The 15,477-nt window shown below is 60.8% G+C and overlaps 1 protein-coding gene across 6 annotated transcripts in view; it reads left to right on the forward strand.

The window, feature by feature from the left end:
- The window catches only part of EVI5L (ecotropic viral integration site 5 like), a 33,731-nt gene extending 20,132 nt beyond the window's left edge, over positions 1 to 13,599 (forward strand). For 2 of the 6 annotated variants that reach the window (XM_015122706.3, XM_015122707.3), the window contains exons 9-20: positions 1,007 to 1,104; positions 1,194 to 1,254; positions 3,935 to 3,988; positions 5,014 to 5,046; positions 6,378 to 6,518; positions 9,365 to 9,493; positions 10,672 to 10,812; positions 10,916 to 11,071; positions 11,182 to 11,328; positions 11,609 to 11,704; positions 11,803 to 11,898; positions 12,042 to 13,599. In XM_015122706.3, coding sequence (XP_014978192.1) covers positions 1,007 to 1,104; positions 1,194 to 1,254; positions 3,935 to 3,988; positions 5,014 to 5,046; positions 6,378 to 6,518; positions 9,365 to 9,493; positions 10,672 to 10,812; positions 10,916 to 11,071; positions 11,182 to 11,328; positions 11,609 to 11,704; positions 11,803 to 11,898; positions 12,042 to 12,320 — 1,431 coding nt within the window. In that variant the 3' untranslated portion in view covers positions 12,321 to 13,599. Of the gene's footprint in view, positions 1 to 1,006; positions 1,105 to 1,193; positions 1,255 to 3,934; positions 4,007 to 5,013; positions 5,047 to 6,377; positions 6,519 to 9,364; positions 9,494 to 10,671; positions 10,813 to 10,915; positions 11,072 to 11,181; positions 11,329 to 11,608; positions 11,705 to 11,802; positions 11,899 to 12,041 lie in introns of all 6 variants that reach the window. The other 4 variants (XM_077979824.1, XM_077979825.1, XM_015122708.3 and 1 more) reach the window with 2 other exon arrangements.
- The last annotated feature ends 1,878 nt before the right edge of the window (positions 13,600 to 15,477 follow it).

Below are 15,477 nucleotides of genomic sequence, written 5' to 3' on the forward strand. Positions count from 1 at the left end.
GGGCATCCCCACGCTGCCCCCCAGCCTGGTGAGGGCACAAGAGGGAGTGCAGGGGTCTAGGCAGCCTCACGCCTCGCCCCGCCTCGGCCTGGCCTGCCTGGAGGCCCTGCTGCTGGCCAGCCTGCCTCCCACCGCCACTTCTCTGCTGTGCAGGCCCCTGCCTCCTCCCAGCGTCCTCCAGCTGGTGCTTCAGGGAAGAATGCACAAAGGCCACGGTTGTGTCCGTGAACACGGGCAGGCATTGTCCACAGCTGCCAGAGGGGGCCAGCTGGGCCGGGTGTGGGAGCCGTGTCCCCCACCCGCTTACCTTAACCCTTTGCACAGGCCCAAGGCCCCCAGCATGCCCGTCCTCCTTCCCCCACGAAGGTCCCCTGTGTCAGACCCCCCGACCCTCAGCCTTCACTCCCAGGAGAGCCTCCTTGGCCTGCTTTTCTCTTTTCCTTTTTCTTCTTTCTTTCTTTCTTTTTTTTTTAAAGTTGGAGTTGCTCTGTGGCCTAGGAGTTGCTCTAGGAGTGCAGTGGTGCAGTCCTAGCTCCCTGCAGCCTCCACCTCCTGGGCTCAAGCAATCCTCCTGCCTCAGCCTGCTGAGTAGCTGGAACCACAGGTGCACACCACCACGCCCAGCAAATTTTTTCTTTTCTTTTTTTTTTTTTTAAGAGATGGAGTCTCACCATGTTGCCCACACTGGTCTCAAACTCCTGGGCTCAGGCGATTTCCCCCACCTCAGCCTCTCAAACCTTTGGGATTATAGGCGTGAGCCACCACATCCAGCATCTGCCTGCTTTTCTTCTGGAAACTAAGGCTTTGGCTGCAGGCAGCCCCCCATTCCCTCCCCTCACACTCAGTCTTCCCGGTGCTCCTCAAACACTGAGGACATGGCGTTGAGGACATGGCGACATCCTGGGCAGACTGGTTCCTGCCCCCCTCCAGGGCAGTAGGGCTCGGGCGGTCCCCAGTGGTCAGGGCCTGCATCTTGGTGACCTGGTGACCGGCTGTGTCCCCACAGTACTTCCAGAGAGTGATCCCCCACCAGTTCGACAGCTGCCCGGACAAGCTGGTCCTCAAAGCCTACCAGGTCAAGTACAACCCCAAGAAGATGAAGAGGTCGGTGCCTGCTGGGCAACCAGGGTGCTGGTGGGAAGGGAGGACCCCCGAGGGCATGACAGTAACCATGGGGCCCTCCCGCTCTGCAGGCTGGAGAAGGAGTACGCAGCCATGAAGAGCAAGGAGATGGAGGAGCAGATCGAGATCAAAGTGAGTCCAGGGGCCCGGGGGGCGGGGACAGGGACAGGGATGGGAGGCCCTTGGGGGCTGCCCTCCGTACTTTAAGATCGGCCGCTAGGGGGCGGGCCTTCCCAGCGCACAGGCGGACTCGGCCGTCCTTGGCGGACAGGCCTCGGCCTACCTGCGCCGTCCTTCACCTGTTAGGCCAGCTGTGAGCGCCTCCCCCGCCTGATGCCGCGGTAACCAAGACTGTCAAGGTCCCTGCCCTGCTGGGCCGTCCAGAGTCATGGGGAAGCAATCAATAAACCACTGAACTAGAGTGTGGACTCTAAATGCTCTGGACAAGGATGTGCGCGGTGGGCAAGGCTGACCTGGGCAGCGGCTCCGGGCCCAGGGTGTGCAGGGCTACAGGCCCAGGGCAGCAGCGTGCCTTGGGGGCTGGAGGAATTTCAAGAAGGTTGCAGTGGAGGACCCCCCCAGGGGACCGCCTTATGGGGAAAGATGGAGCACGCAGGGCCCAGACACCAGGGTGTGTAGGGCAGGGCGTGGGCACTTACCTGGGGCCCCTGGTTCCTGGGGCACCTGGCCCGCCAGCCCTACCAGGTCAGGGGGTTCCCTGAGTGTGCAAAGCTGCTCTCTCCTTCCTTGCGCGTTATTCCCTTTTCACGTGATTTTAGTTATTTACTCAACAAGCATTTATTGCCGGGTGCGATGGCTCATGCATGTAATCCCAGCACTTTGGGAGGGGGAGGCAGGTGGATCTCTGGGGGTCAGGAGTTCAAGACCAGCCTGACTAATACGGTGAAACCCATCTCTATTAAAAATACAAAAATTAGCCGGGCGTGGTGGCGCACACCTGTAATCCCGGCTACTCGGGAGGCTGAGGCAGGAGAATGGTGTGAACCTGGGAGGTGGAGGTTGCAGTGAGCCTAGATTGCGCCACTGCACTCCAGCCTAGGTGACAGAGCAAGACTCCATCTCAAAAAAAAAAGAAAGAAAAAAAACCATTTATTGAGCACCTGCTGTGTGCCAAAGTCACAGCTGAGACTGAGGACGCCCCAGTGATAGGAATGGACACACACAAACCCAACACAGCCTGGCTCCATGCTGTTCAGGGGCAGAGCCACACAGTGGCTAACACTGGAGTCCAACAGACAAGGACCGAAATCCAGCTCCAGCAGGCACAGTGGCTCACACCTGTAATCCCAACATTTTGGGAGGCCAAGGTGGGAGGGTGGCTTGAGGCCAGGAGTTGGAGACCAGTCTGGGCAACATAGCAATACCCCGTCTCTACAAAAATATAGAAATAAATACAAAAGGCACGCCCAGCTCCTGCAAGGATGGCTGTGCTTGGTGCTATAATGGGTTGAAGCCAGAGAGATGACAGGGAAACCCAGGGGCCAGGGATCGGGGCTCCAGATTGCTATGAGGACCAGAGACCTGTGCCTGAAATAATTCTGACCCAGCCGAACTGAGGAACTAGAGCAATGCCCTGCCCCCCTCTGACTCAGTTTCCCCACATGACATGCATCCATGGCTGTCAAGTCTGCGGTTCTGTCTGACTGCATTTGCTTCCTGGGAATGTTCTAGGTGTTTCCATCACCTTTTCTCCCCAGAAGAAACCCAGGAAATATTCTGTGTGACCTGCAGTGTGGCAGGACCCTCACTCACCTGCCAATCCAAACAATTTCTGTACCACCTTCATATCAAGCAAGGGGGCGCAGGTACAGTTGAGATTCAACTCGTTTGCAAATTTCACCTGCTCCCCAAAGGGTCCTGGGGAACCTAAAGTGCAAATATCTTTTTCTTTTTTTGGGGGGGGGCGGTGATGGAGTCTTGCTCTGTCACCCAGGCTGCAGTGCAGTGATGTGATCTCAGCTTACTGCAACCCCCACCTCCCAAGTTCAAGTGATTCTCTTGCCTCAGCCTCCCCAATAGCTGGGATTACAGGCACGCGCCACCACTCCTGGCTAATTTTTGGGTTTTTAGTAGAGGCTGATCTCGAACTCCTGACCTCAGGTGATCTGCCTGCCTCAGCCTCCCAAAGTGCTGAGATTACAGGCGTGAGCCACTGCACCTGGCCTAAAACTGCAACTATCTAGCCAAAATCCATCAGCACAGAATGGAAGGCAAGAGCAAGGGAAACATCTTCTAAACCCCAGCCAGGGAACAGGCAAAAACCACTGGGAACAGGTTGCTCTCGGCAAGTCACGGGAATGTAGTTGTCGAGGAAGGATGCGTGATCAGCAGGCTGGACCCAGACTCAAAGAGGAGCCTGCCCCCGGAATTGAACCCGGGTGCTTGAGGCAAAGCAGCGAGGGGTGGGTGGGGGCTACTCCACAGCTGCTTCCCCCACTGATTCCCCCACAACCCTGGGCAGACTGACCCACGTGTGGGATGGAGTCTTCTGAGCGGTTGTGGGTACTGACTGGCCCCCAAACACACACATGGCCACGAAGGGACTCACGTTATTTTTACTGAACCCAGGTTTCTTTTAAAACTTTATTTATTTATTTATTTTGTAATAAAACCAGTCTGGACAGGAATTGGCCCTGTTTTCTGAAATCGCTGAACGTAATATGCTGGCTACACCCTGCCCGGAAAAGTGGCCTGGCCCTAAGGGGACTGACCCCGCGGTGGGTTGAATGAGGGGTGTGTGTAGACAGGCGTGGGGGGCGGCCTATGACGTGATCTCCCCCCACCCCCATAGAGGCTTCGGACGGAGAACCGGCTCCTGAAACAGCGGATTGAAACCCTGGAGAAGGTGAGGGGCGTGGCCACCGTGGGGACCTGGTCGCCATGGGGCGTTGTCCACCATGCGGGGCGTGGCCGCCAACCTGGGACCGACTCCTCCAAGTCTTTTCCTCTCTGGAGGACTAAGCAGCCCTACCCTCCTGCCCCAGGACCCGACCTGAACCCGATTTGGAGTGCCGTAGAACTGGGGGCGACTCGTATTGTGATTAATCCTGGAGTAGGGGCGAGTTACAACCCAGTGGCCTGCGGCCACGGGAATACATTTGTGTTCCGCACCCTCCCCGGCTGCGCGGACGGGGAGGGGTGAGGAGGAGGGAGAACTGCCGCTTTGGTGGATGAGCCCGTAATTGGGCCACAAGGCACCGCACCCTGTAATTTGGAAGTCTCGCCCTCAAAAGAAAGGAAAGGAAACGCAGTGGAGGAGAAGCGTGGCGCCATGGTGGGGAGCCACAGCCCGGATTCTGCTCCCCAACATGTTATGGGGGTGGAATCGGGGGCTCACTGAGCCCCAGCCCCGGAAGCCCCCACTTCCTGCTCCTCATTCGTCCTTACTTGACCCTCTACTGGCCACAGGAAGTGGGTCGGCAACCGTATTTGACTGCCCTCACCCCAAAGCCTTGTTCTGCCTTAAAATTAAAACGCACCCCACTCCTCTCCCACTATCCGGGAGGTCTGCACAAAGCCGAAATTCTCTCCGCCCCTCCCAGCCCACAGTTTTGCAACCAGCCGCAGCCTGGCTGGCCGTGGAGAGTGAGACAGTGGGTTTCCCAGCCCTGCGGCCTCCCCCGCAGCCGCGGGCACCCCCGACCTCCCCACGCACACCGAATCCCTCTCCAGGACGGAACTGGCTCTAGCTTTGTTCTTCCTCCGGGTCCTCTCCTGCTGGTTCTCTGGTCTTCCCTCCTCTCTCCCCCGCTTCTAGAGATAGTCCACTGCGTTAGTGACAAGTGGTTCTTGTCTGTCTCCCCTCTCCTGTCCCCGCGCCTTCCGCTCTGCCTCCTCCCCCTGTCGCTGGGAATCCCCTTCGCCGGGTAGGAGAGCGCTGCTCTGGCTGATAGGTTAATCCAGGTACTGTAGCTTTTTATCCCCTCTCCGGATTCCTTCCTGGCCCCTTCCCTGCACCCTGCACACGACAGCCAGTAACCGCCTCTTCCCTGCCATTCTGCGGGCAGGCCTGGCGCCATGCATGGGGCAGCTGGGGACCGCTTCTGGGGGGCACAGAGGCTTCCCGGTGGGCGGGGCATGTGAAGTGGGGAGAAGTGTGTGTGTTCAGGGGCTGTCTGTGAGTGCGTTTGGGTGTGAATGTCTACACGCATGTACAGAAAGCTTACTCCAGGCGACACAGGGTGGGGACCCAGGAGGGCTGGGGAACCTAAAAGCATATTTACATAAGGCCCTGGTGTGTGCAGTGCTGCGGTCACACACACACGCACAACGCATACACACATGCACACACGCACAACACACGTGCACACACACATGCACAACACACACATGCACACACACGCACACACGCACACGCACGCACACACACGCACACACGCACAACACGCACACACAACACGCACACACGCACAACACACGCACAACACACGTGCACACACATGCACAACACACGCACAACACGCGTACACACACGCGCACACACGCGCACGCACACGCACACGCGCACAACACACGCACACACATGCACACACACACGCACAACACACGCACACACACATATGCACACATGCGCCCCGGCCCTCACGCTGCTCCTCTCTGCTCCTACCTGCAATGCCTGCTACCATCTTCTCTAGCTCACCTGCTCCTGCTGCCACCTCATCTTGAATGGCTTTATCTGGAAGCTGCCACCCGCCACCTGGTGGCTTTGAGCCTGGAATGGGGGGCCCAAGTTGGGTAGTGGACGAAGATGAGGTGGGGGAAAAGAAGGGGGTCTTAGCCCCAGGCAGGTGGAGGCCCCAGAGCCCAGGACTGGAGAAGATGCCCCCTGGGAGTCCAGTCCTGTCCTGCTGGGGCCTTGGCTGTCCCCAGATCCTCACCCTCACTGGCAGAGTCTGGCACGAATAGGCACAGGTGGCCTCGCTGTGCCCCTGGATAAGGACCCCAACTGGGGCGGAGACCGAGAGCCAGAGTGGGGAAGGAGATTGAGCTTTCCAAGCCCAGGGCTAGCTCTGTTCCTCCCAGGCTCCTCCAGGTATCCTATTCCTGCCTGTCACCCACCCACGTCCCCAGGCCCAGTGGGACGCCCATCCCAGGCTCTGAGTACGGGAGGCCCCCCACCTCACTTCCACCCACCTCCACTCTCTGGGCCTCCCCCTGTGGCGGGAGGCAGGGCCCTGGGTGGGAGCCGAGGGTCACGGCCTCCCCCTCCCCGCCCCCATCCTTGCTGTGCCCAGGGGCAAGTGACACGGGCGCAGGAGGCAGAAGAGAACTACGTCATCAAGCGGGAGCTGGCGGTGGTGCGGCAGCAGTGTAGCTCGGCGGCCGAGGACCTGCAGAAGGCACAGAGCACCATCCGGCAGCTGCAGGAGCAGCAGGTACAGGCGGGGTGTGCGGGGCTGCTGAGCGGGGCCACGCCCCACGCCCCCGCCCCACAGTTTTCTTTCAGGGCTCAGATCTGCGGGCCTCAGCGCCTGGCCCTCCTGTTCCTTTCTGGGGTAAGGGGAACCCAGAGACAAGCGCAGATTCTCCCCCAGCAACTCCACATTCTGGGACATCCTGATTCCCATTTCTTGCCACCTCGTAGGGTGTCTGCAGTGTCTGACTTCCCAACCCCCCAGCCTCAGCAGGGAGACCTCTGAAGATCGGGCTATCCCTGCAAGGTTCCCTCCATGTCACAGGCAGCAGACAGGGCTATGACTGCTTACCGAGGCCCTTGCCTCTCCCCAGAGTCTGAAGAATTGTTGGGTGTCCCCAGGGGGCCAGCCATGAAGAATGGGAGCAGGGCAGTCCAGGACTGTTTGGGGAGCTCTGAGCCGGCAGGGTGGGGCTGAGGGGGCAGGCACCCTGAGTGTCTTGTGGGCCATGAACTTTGGATCCCATCATGGGCAGGCCCATGAGCTGGCCCCCCCCCCCAAAAAATCTGCTTCTTCTGAAAGCTTTTAGAACCTAACTGCGACCTGGCACAGTGGCTCACAGCTGTAATCTCAGCACTTTGGGAGGCTGAGGTGGGCAGATCACCTGAGGTCAGGAGTTGGAGACCAGCCTGGCCAACATGATGAAACCTCATCTCTACTAAAAATACAAAAATTAGCCGGGTGTGGTGGCATGCGCCTGTAGTCCTAGCTACTCAGGAGGCTGAGGCGGGAGAATCACTTGAAGCCAGGAGGCGGAGGTTGCAGTGAGCCAAGACGGCGCCACTGCACTCCAGCCTGGGTGACAGAGCAAGACTCCACCTCAAAAAAAAGAAAAAAAAAAAAAAAAAAAAACTTAATTGCAGCTGCACCTAGCAGTCGGGCTTCCTGATTGCAGAGACCACCAGTGGCTGCAGCCCTAAGCCCCGCAGGCCACCGGGACATATGCCCCAGAGGGCAGGGAGCGATGCTGTAGGCCCCACTGCCATCCTGGCCTGACCCAGCAGGGCCTGGCGGTGGGGTGTGGGTTGGAGAAACCATGGAGTGCTTAAGAAAGAAGAGCCTTTGGGAGGCCGAGGCGGGCGGATCACAAGGTCAGGAGATCGAGACCACGGTGAAACCCCGTCTCTACTAAAAATACAAAAAATTAGCCGGGCGCGGTTGTGGGCGCCTGTAGTCCCAGCTACTTGGGAGGCTGAGGCAGGAGAATGGCGTGAACCCGGGAGGCGGAGCTTGCAGTGAGCCGAGATCGCGCCACTGCACTCCAGCCTGGGCGACAGAGCGAGACTCCGTCTCAAAAAAAAAAAAAAAAAAAAAAAAAGAAAGAAGAGCCATCCAATACAGAGGTGCCCCCTCCACCCCCAGGCCCAGAGACTACAGCTCAAGCCTTGGCCGGGGGATTCTAGTTGATCTCCTGCTCCTGGGGAGGGGAAGGGCAGTTTCACTGTTTCTCACTTGTCCCCGTGAACCCCGTCGGTATGATGCTGGTGTTGTGGCCCTCAGAGTCTGCGAGCAATCTCGTCCCACCTTGCTGTGAGGCAGCATGGACGTTAGGGAAACTGAGGCTGGGCTCATCCCACCCACCGCATGATGCTTCCTTTCAGGCTCGTCAGAGAGACTCCTGAGCTCTGGCCTTGGGGGGGATGCAGTGATGGGGGAGGCCCAAGGCCACCTCCTCAGGCCCAAAGGGAGGCCACTACATGCAAGATGAGGTGGCCCAGAGGAGCCACAGCCTGGCAGGGCCCCCACATGGGGCCTGGAGGCCATCTGGGCTGAGGCAGAGCCACCGTCACACATGGATCTCAGAGACCCACAGGAAGAGGGTGGTGGCTGGGAGGGCTGAGGCAGTCCCCCAGAGAACTGCGCTACCAGGCCACAGGGTCAGTGAGAGGGAGCCCGGCTCCCACCCCAGGGGCCAGATGTCCTTTTTCAGGTCCAGGTGGCAGTGTCCATCACTCCGGGGGCTCCCCCACTGGGGAACTTCTGAGAAGCCAGGGCAGGGAGCAAGAGGTTGATACCAACACTCTTTCTTTTTTTTTTTTTTTTTTTGAGACAGAGTCTCGCTCTGTCACCCAGGCTGGAGTGCAGTGGCCAGATCTCAGCTCACTGCAAGCTCCGCCTCCCGGGTTCCCGCCATTCTCCTGCCTCAGCCTCCCGAGTAGCTGGGACCACAGGCACCGCCACCTCGCCTGGCTAATTTTTTGTGTTTTTAGTAGAGACGGGGTTTCGCCGTGTTAGCCAGGATGGTCTCGATCTCCTGACCTTGTGATCCGCCCGTCTCGGCCTCCCAAAGTGCTGGGATTACAGGCTTGAGCCACTGCGCCCGGCCTGATACCAACACTCTTTCCCCATCCTCCCCTGTTTTGAAATGGAGGGTGGGATGCAGAGGAGAAAGGTGGAGAGACAGGTGCACAGCCCCAGGCCTCGCCCCCACCCCTGGCCTTACCTACCATGTGGCTGGAACGGTGACCACCCAGCAAGAACCCATCTCCCACCCTCACCAGTGACCCTGGAAAACCACAGTCACTGGGGTCCCTCGGGGCATCCGAAGGCCAAGGCAAGTCCCCTTTCAGAATGTCCCCTCTGTGCAGCCTTTCCAGGAAGGAAGCTGGACCGGGCCAGCTGCATGGGTGCCAGGACCTCTAGGCCCTCTGCTCTGAGCATCAGGGGGTCCAGCCCATGATGCCCCAAACCTGGGCCCCTCTCCCTGCTGAAGGGCTCTGGGGAGGGGGGCAGAAGCCAGCAGGCATGGAGGCTGCCCATCCCCCAGCCATGGCCTGGGGCCCCACACAGCTCTCTGCCTCCCCCAGGAGAACCCCCGCCTCACAGAAGACTTCGTGTCCCACCTGGAGACTGAGCTGGAACAGTCGAGGCTGCGGGAGACGGAGACACTGGGGGCCCTTCGGGAGATGCAGGACAAGGTTCTTGACATGGAAAAGGTGCGACAGGAAGCAGGCGGGCAGGTGTCGGGGGGGACCCTGGGGCATAGGAGGGGTCCTGGGTAAGCTTTGGGGGTGACCCCAGGTCAGAATCCCCCACCCCCATGCACACATAACCATACATATGCACACACACAGCACAACCCCACGTGGCCATGCCCACCCTCCTGTATGAGGCAAACTCCAGCAGCGTGGCAGCTTCTATGAGCTTCCTGGATACCCCCATCCCACCTGTGTGTGTTTCCCCAGGTACCGGGTTCCAGGAAGGAGGGAGGGAGGGAGAGAGGGGGATGGGGGAGGGGGACAGGAAGGAGAGAAAGGAAGGCCCAGGCCCACTGGGGCTCCCTCCCTACACATTCCCATGGAGACACCATCCCAGGCCTTCTGGGTCCCTCCCCAACTGCTCTGACTTGGCATCGACTCCACTCTCCCACGGAGCTCCCAGAGGAAGGAAAGCACCCAGAGACCCATTCACACATGCAGCAGGAGCCTCCCCACCCCTCCAGCCTGCACTATTTTGGGAGTCCTCCCAAATGGAGGACTGAGAGGCCATCTGCTTCCAGGCCCTCATCACCAGCCAAGAGCTGGGCTCCGCTCCCGCCTCCCTCCACTTCACAGGGAAGTGTGCCTCCAGGACACACTGCTGGATCCGTCCCAGCCCTAGACCCAAACACGGGTCAGTGCGGACCTCATCTAGAAAGCTGGATTTGGGTCCTGGAGCATCAATCCTCCATCACGGAGCCCTGGGGTGCCAGGCCAGGGCCTAGGCTGGCACTCAGCCTGTTCCCAGTGAGAGCGACTGCCTGGCCTGGTGTGGCCTGGCCTAGGGGCCAGAGGGCAGACAGGGTGTTTCTGCTGGGGCTGGTTCTCTACCTGATCATTCCCCTGAGCGGGTGGATCTCAGACCTCGGGGAGTCTGAGTATGTGCAGGACGGCGTTTATGGGGGTTGCCCTAGGACACCCTGTGAGAGTAGGTGCTGTTATCACACCCATTTTACAGCTGAGGAGCTCCAGCCGGTTCCACAGGCGAGTCTGCTCCCCGTGGGCCTTGTCCAGGGGGTCGCCCTCCCCCATCTGAGCCGCCCAAGGCAGAGCTCAGGAGGCAACGTGGCTGGGGGCGTTTGTCCTGCCATGCAGCTGCGCTGCTCCCCCAGGCCCTGATCCCTCTCTCCCCGCAGAGGAACAGCTCGCTGCCCGACGAGAACAACGTGGCGCAGCTGCAGGAGGAGCTGAAGGCGCTCAAGGTGCGGGAGGGCCAGGCGGTGGCCTCGACGCGAGAGCTGAAACTGCAGCTGCAGGAGCTCTCGGACACCTGGCAGGTGAGGGCCGGGTGGGCGCCGGCGGGCAGAGCGGCCCCTAGGGCCGTCCCCTCGGGGCTCTTGAGCGGAGGCTGACCGCCCGCCTCTCGGCTTCACCCCCCAGGCCCATCTGGCCCGCGGCGGCCGCTGGAAGGAGTCCCCACGGAAGCTGGTCGTGGGCGAGCTGCAGGACGAGCTGATGAGCGTGCGTCTGCGCGAGGCCCAGGCCCTGGCCGAGGGCCGCGAGCTGCGGCAGCGCGTGGTGGAACTTGAGACGCAGGTGAACTCGGGGTGCCTGCCCGTTGGGGGAGGGGCGTGGTGCCCGTGGCCAGCCCCTGGGTTAGGCCCTGACCGCCACGGTTCTCCGTCCTCCCTTCCTCCCTACCCCAGGACCACATCCATCGCAACCTTCTGAACCGCGTGGAGGCGGAGCGCGCGGCGCTGCAGGAGAAGCTGCAGTACCTGGCGGCACAGAACAAGGGACTGCAGACGCAGCTCAGCGAAAGCCGCCGCAAGCAGGCCGAGGCCGAGTGCAAGGTGCAGATCCCCGCGGCCCCTCCCGGCCCGCGGCACCTGCCCCGGACGCAACCCTACATGAGGCCCCGCCCCTAATCCCCCCCCTGCCCGCGGTCCCGCCTCCTGATCCGCCCCCACCCTCGGCGCCCCGCCTCCTGATCCGCCCCTGCCCGCGGTCTCGCCTCCTGACCCGCCTCCGTCCGCGCCCCGCCTCCTGATTCGCCCCTGCCCGCGGTCCCGCCCCCTGATGCGTCCCGCCCCCTGACCCTCCCTCCTTTTGCCCCCAATCCCGCGACCCCAGAGTAAGGAGGAGGTGATGGCCGTGCGACTGCGGGAGGCGGACAGCATGGCTGCGGTGGCCGAGATGCGGCAGCGCATCGCTGAGCTGGAGATCCAGGTGAGCGGCGGGGGCGGGGGCAGGGCCTGGGGCAGGAGCGGGGCCGCACCCCAGGCCCACCATGGCACTGGCCCCGCGTGACCTGGCGCACCCCGCAGAGGGAGGAGGGCCGAATCCAGGGTCAGCTGAACCACTCGGACTCATCGCAGTACATCCGCGAGCTCAAGGACCAGATCGAGGAGCTGAAGGCCGAGGTGAGCCGGCGCGGGGATGCCGGGGACAGGCCTGGGTGTCGTCGGCCTGGGACGAGCCGAGCGCCGGTGCCTTGCGGAGGATGCGGCTGGGAGGGCGGGGCAGAAGGCCGGTCCACGCCTGCAGCGCCGGTCCCCCGCCCCAGGTGCGGCTGCTGAAGGGCCCGCCGCCCTTCGAGGACCCGCTGGCTTTCGACGGGCTGAGCCTGGCGCGGCACTTGGACGAGGACTCGCTGCCGTCGTCGGACGAGGAGCTACTCGGTGTAGGCGTGGGCGCTGCCCTGCAGGACGCGTTGTATCCTCTGTCCCCGCGTGATGCGCGCTTCTTCCGCCGTCTAGAGCGGCCGGCCAAGGACAGCGAGGGCAGCTCAGACAGCGACGCCGATGAGCTTGCCGCGCCCTACAGCCAGGGCCTGGACAACTGAGGCCGTGCCCCGCGTGCCCGGAGTCAGGAGACCGCAGTCGCGGGGGGCGCCCGGGCAGTCCGCGTTCTGCGCTCCACCTGCCGCACTTGACGAACTCCGCGCCCTCTGTGGCTCGGCCACCCACAAAGCGAGGCCCGGCGAGGCAGCGCAGAGGGTGGGGTCCGGCCTGGGGCTCCTCAGGACCCCGGGGCAGGCTCTCCCTCCCCAGCAGTGTTTACCCATCTTGGTCTGTACTCCTCCGGGCCCTCTGGCGTTCTGGGGTGCCTGGAGGGGCTGACTGCTCTCAACAGGAGGGCAGAGGGCAAGAGACAGATGACCCAGAGGTCCCAGCACTGAATGAGCAGGCAGCTCCCACCTCCCAGCAGGGTTCCTTCTGGGACAGGGGCGGCATTGCTGGGAAGCGCCCAGGAGCTAACTGAGGCCTGAGGAAGGAGAGCACCAGCTCTGGGCTGGACATCAGCACCCCATGACACTCCTCGGGACGAAGTGACCCTTGACCAACCCCTGGCCATCTCTAGGGGAGTTGGGCCGCTGGGGACAGATGGCCAGGCCGGCCTCTCCTGCCTGGTGCAGGCACCATGGCCCCTGCAGCAGAAACCAAAGTCCCCCATACTGTGTGCAGGGCCACCTGGGGAGTGAGTGGCGAGCGGGAAGTCTCCCTGCTTCTCTGGGGCCAGAGCAGCTTCGAGGAAGTGAAGAGACCCCTCTCCCCAGCACCCCACATCTTCCTCTGGGAGACACTCACACCCCCTATCCTGGCCAGTGATGGAGGGGTATCTCTGGGGGGGTGCTCAGCTTCCATCTACTTCCCTTTCTTCCTGTGTTCCCAGCCCCACCCTCAGCCAGGGCCAGGCCCCCATGTAGGAGCTTCCTAGCGAGCGGCCTCCCCTCACTTCCTCCTGGTGGTCCCGTGGCCTCTGCTGAATCAGAGCTGAGAACGGTGCCAAAATTCAATGATGCCCCCCAGTCCCCTTCCTCCCTCCTCCAAGCCCCCCGGGCCTCATGACCTTGGGGCTGCCCCCCTCGGTGCTCCTGGAGCCTCCAGTAGAGTAGCGTCACAAGCAATCTCCCTGGCGCTTCCTGGGGTGGGGACCCCTGCTCCGTCCCCACTTCCTAGCTGCCCACTTTTCAGTGTTATGAAGCCTGGGGACGGGGCAGGCACCCGCGGGGCTCTCCCACACGCCCCCTACACTGCCCACCACCATTTTGCACACTGCCTGTTCACTCCACATGTTGCCCAGGCGGGAAAGATGGAAAATAAAGTGTATTTACACAGTCACGGACTGGCCTGCGGGCTGGGAGGAGAATCGCAAGCAGTGGTGGGTGCCCAGCCCCAGGACCAAAAACCATGCTCAGGGAAGGCGACGCTGTCCTCGCCCTCAGGAGCTCCCCACAGTCTCATAGAATGGGGGTGGGAGAGGACAGAAGGGCATTCAGTTTGGGGGCAGGGCATGATTTCCCACCCAGGTGAATCAACCTGAGCCCCCCCTGAAGGAGAGAGAGGCATGCCAAATCGCTGGGCTTCAGGAAGCACAGGACCCAGTTGCGTTCATTCTGCTCACACCTCCAGGGATATTGTGGGGTACTCTGCCCTGTGCCTGGCTCTGAGGAGGGTCTCCAGTGGAGCAGAGGAGACAGGTACTAGGCAGGGGGGAGCCTGCACTAATGTGGTAAGTGCTCAATAGACAAATGTGCAGGGAGATCAGGGAAGGCTTCCTGGAGGAGGTGGTGTCAGGGCCTCTTCCAGGGGTAAAAGCATAAAGATCAGACCAACAGGAGGCACACCATGCCTAGAAAGGAGGAATAGGAAAGCCTGGGCGTGGTCAGATCAAGAAGGGACTGCTTACGTCAGGAGAGGGAGTTTGGGCTTTGAACTGGGGGCCATTGGGAGCCCATGGAGGGCTTAGGTAAGAGGGCCCCACCAGATGGACCGCAGAGTCTGTGAGGGGCTAGTGCAGGGAGGATAGTGAGTAGGGGGCAGAAAGAGTCCTTTGTGGGGTTCCCCACAGAGCTAAGGCAGAATCCCAGCTGCTGGGTGGCGGTATGGGGCGGGGTAGAGGACAGAGCCAGGAGTGGCAAGGCAAAGCTTCCTAGAGGCAGAAACGTTTGTTTGTTTGTTGTTGTTTTGAAACGGAGCTTCACTCTGTCGCCCAGGCTGGAGTGCAGTGGTGTGACCTCAACTCACTGCAACATCCGTCTCCTGGGTTCCAGTGATTCTCCTGCCTCAGCCTCCCGAGTAGCTGAAACTACAGGCACCTACGACCAAGCCTGGCTAATTTGTTTTGTTTTGTTTTTTGAGACAGAGTCTCACTCTGTCACCCAGGCTGGAGTGCAGTGGCGCGATCTTGGCTCACTGCAACCGCCGCCTCCTGGGTTCAAGTGACTCTCCTGCCTCAGCCTCCTGAGTAGCTGGGACTACAGGCGTCCGCCACCACACCTAATTTTTTTTTTTAGACGGAGTTTCGCTCTTGTTGCCCAGGCTGGAGTGCAATGGTACAATTTCGGCTCACTGCAACCTCTGCCTCCTAGGTTCAAGCAATTTTCCTGCCTCAGCCTCCCAAGTAGCTGGGATTACAGGCACGCGCCACCACGCCTGGCTAATTTTGTATTATTTTCAGTAAAGATGGGGTTTCGCCATGTTGGCCAGGATGGTTTCAAACCCTTGACCTCAGGTGATCCACCTGCCTCCCAAAGTGCTAGGATAACAGGCATGAGCCACTGCACCTGGCCCAACTTTTTTTTTTTTTTTTTTTTTTTTTTAAAGTAGAGACTGGGTTTCACCATATTGGCCAGGCTGGTCTCAAACTCCTGACCTCAGGTGATCCGCCCTCCTCGACCTCCCAAAGTGCTGGGATTACAGGCATGAGACACGGTGCCTGGCCCCTAGGGGCAGAAACATAATTGGGTTCAGGCAGATGCCAGCCAGGGCCTGCCCTCTGCACCCAGTGTGGGTCCACAAAGTGCCCCTTGCCCCCATGCCTGACAGCCAAGCAAAGGACATGACACTGCTTGTGCACTGAGACAGCCAAGTCCCATGTACTGTCCTATCACAAGCCACAGCTCTCCTGGCCACACACAGTGCAGATGTAACCCTGGGGACCCTGACAGTCACTGTCCATGCCTCCTGCTTCCATGGTAATTCCACCCCCGATGGCGC

Source organism: Macaca mulatta, chromosome 19 (assembly GCF_049350105.2).
Source record: "Macaca mulatta isolate MMU2019108-1 chromosome 19, T2T-MMU8v2.0, whole genome shotgun sequence".
NCBI lineage: Eukaryota > Metazoa > Chordata > Mammalia > Primates > Cercopithecidae > Macaca > Macaca mulatta.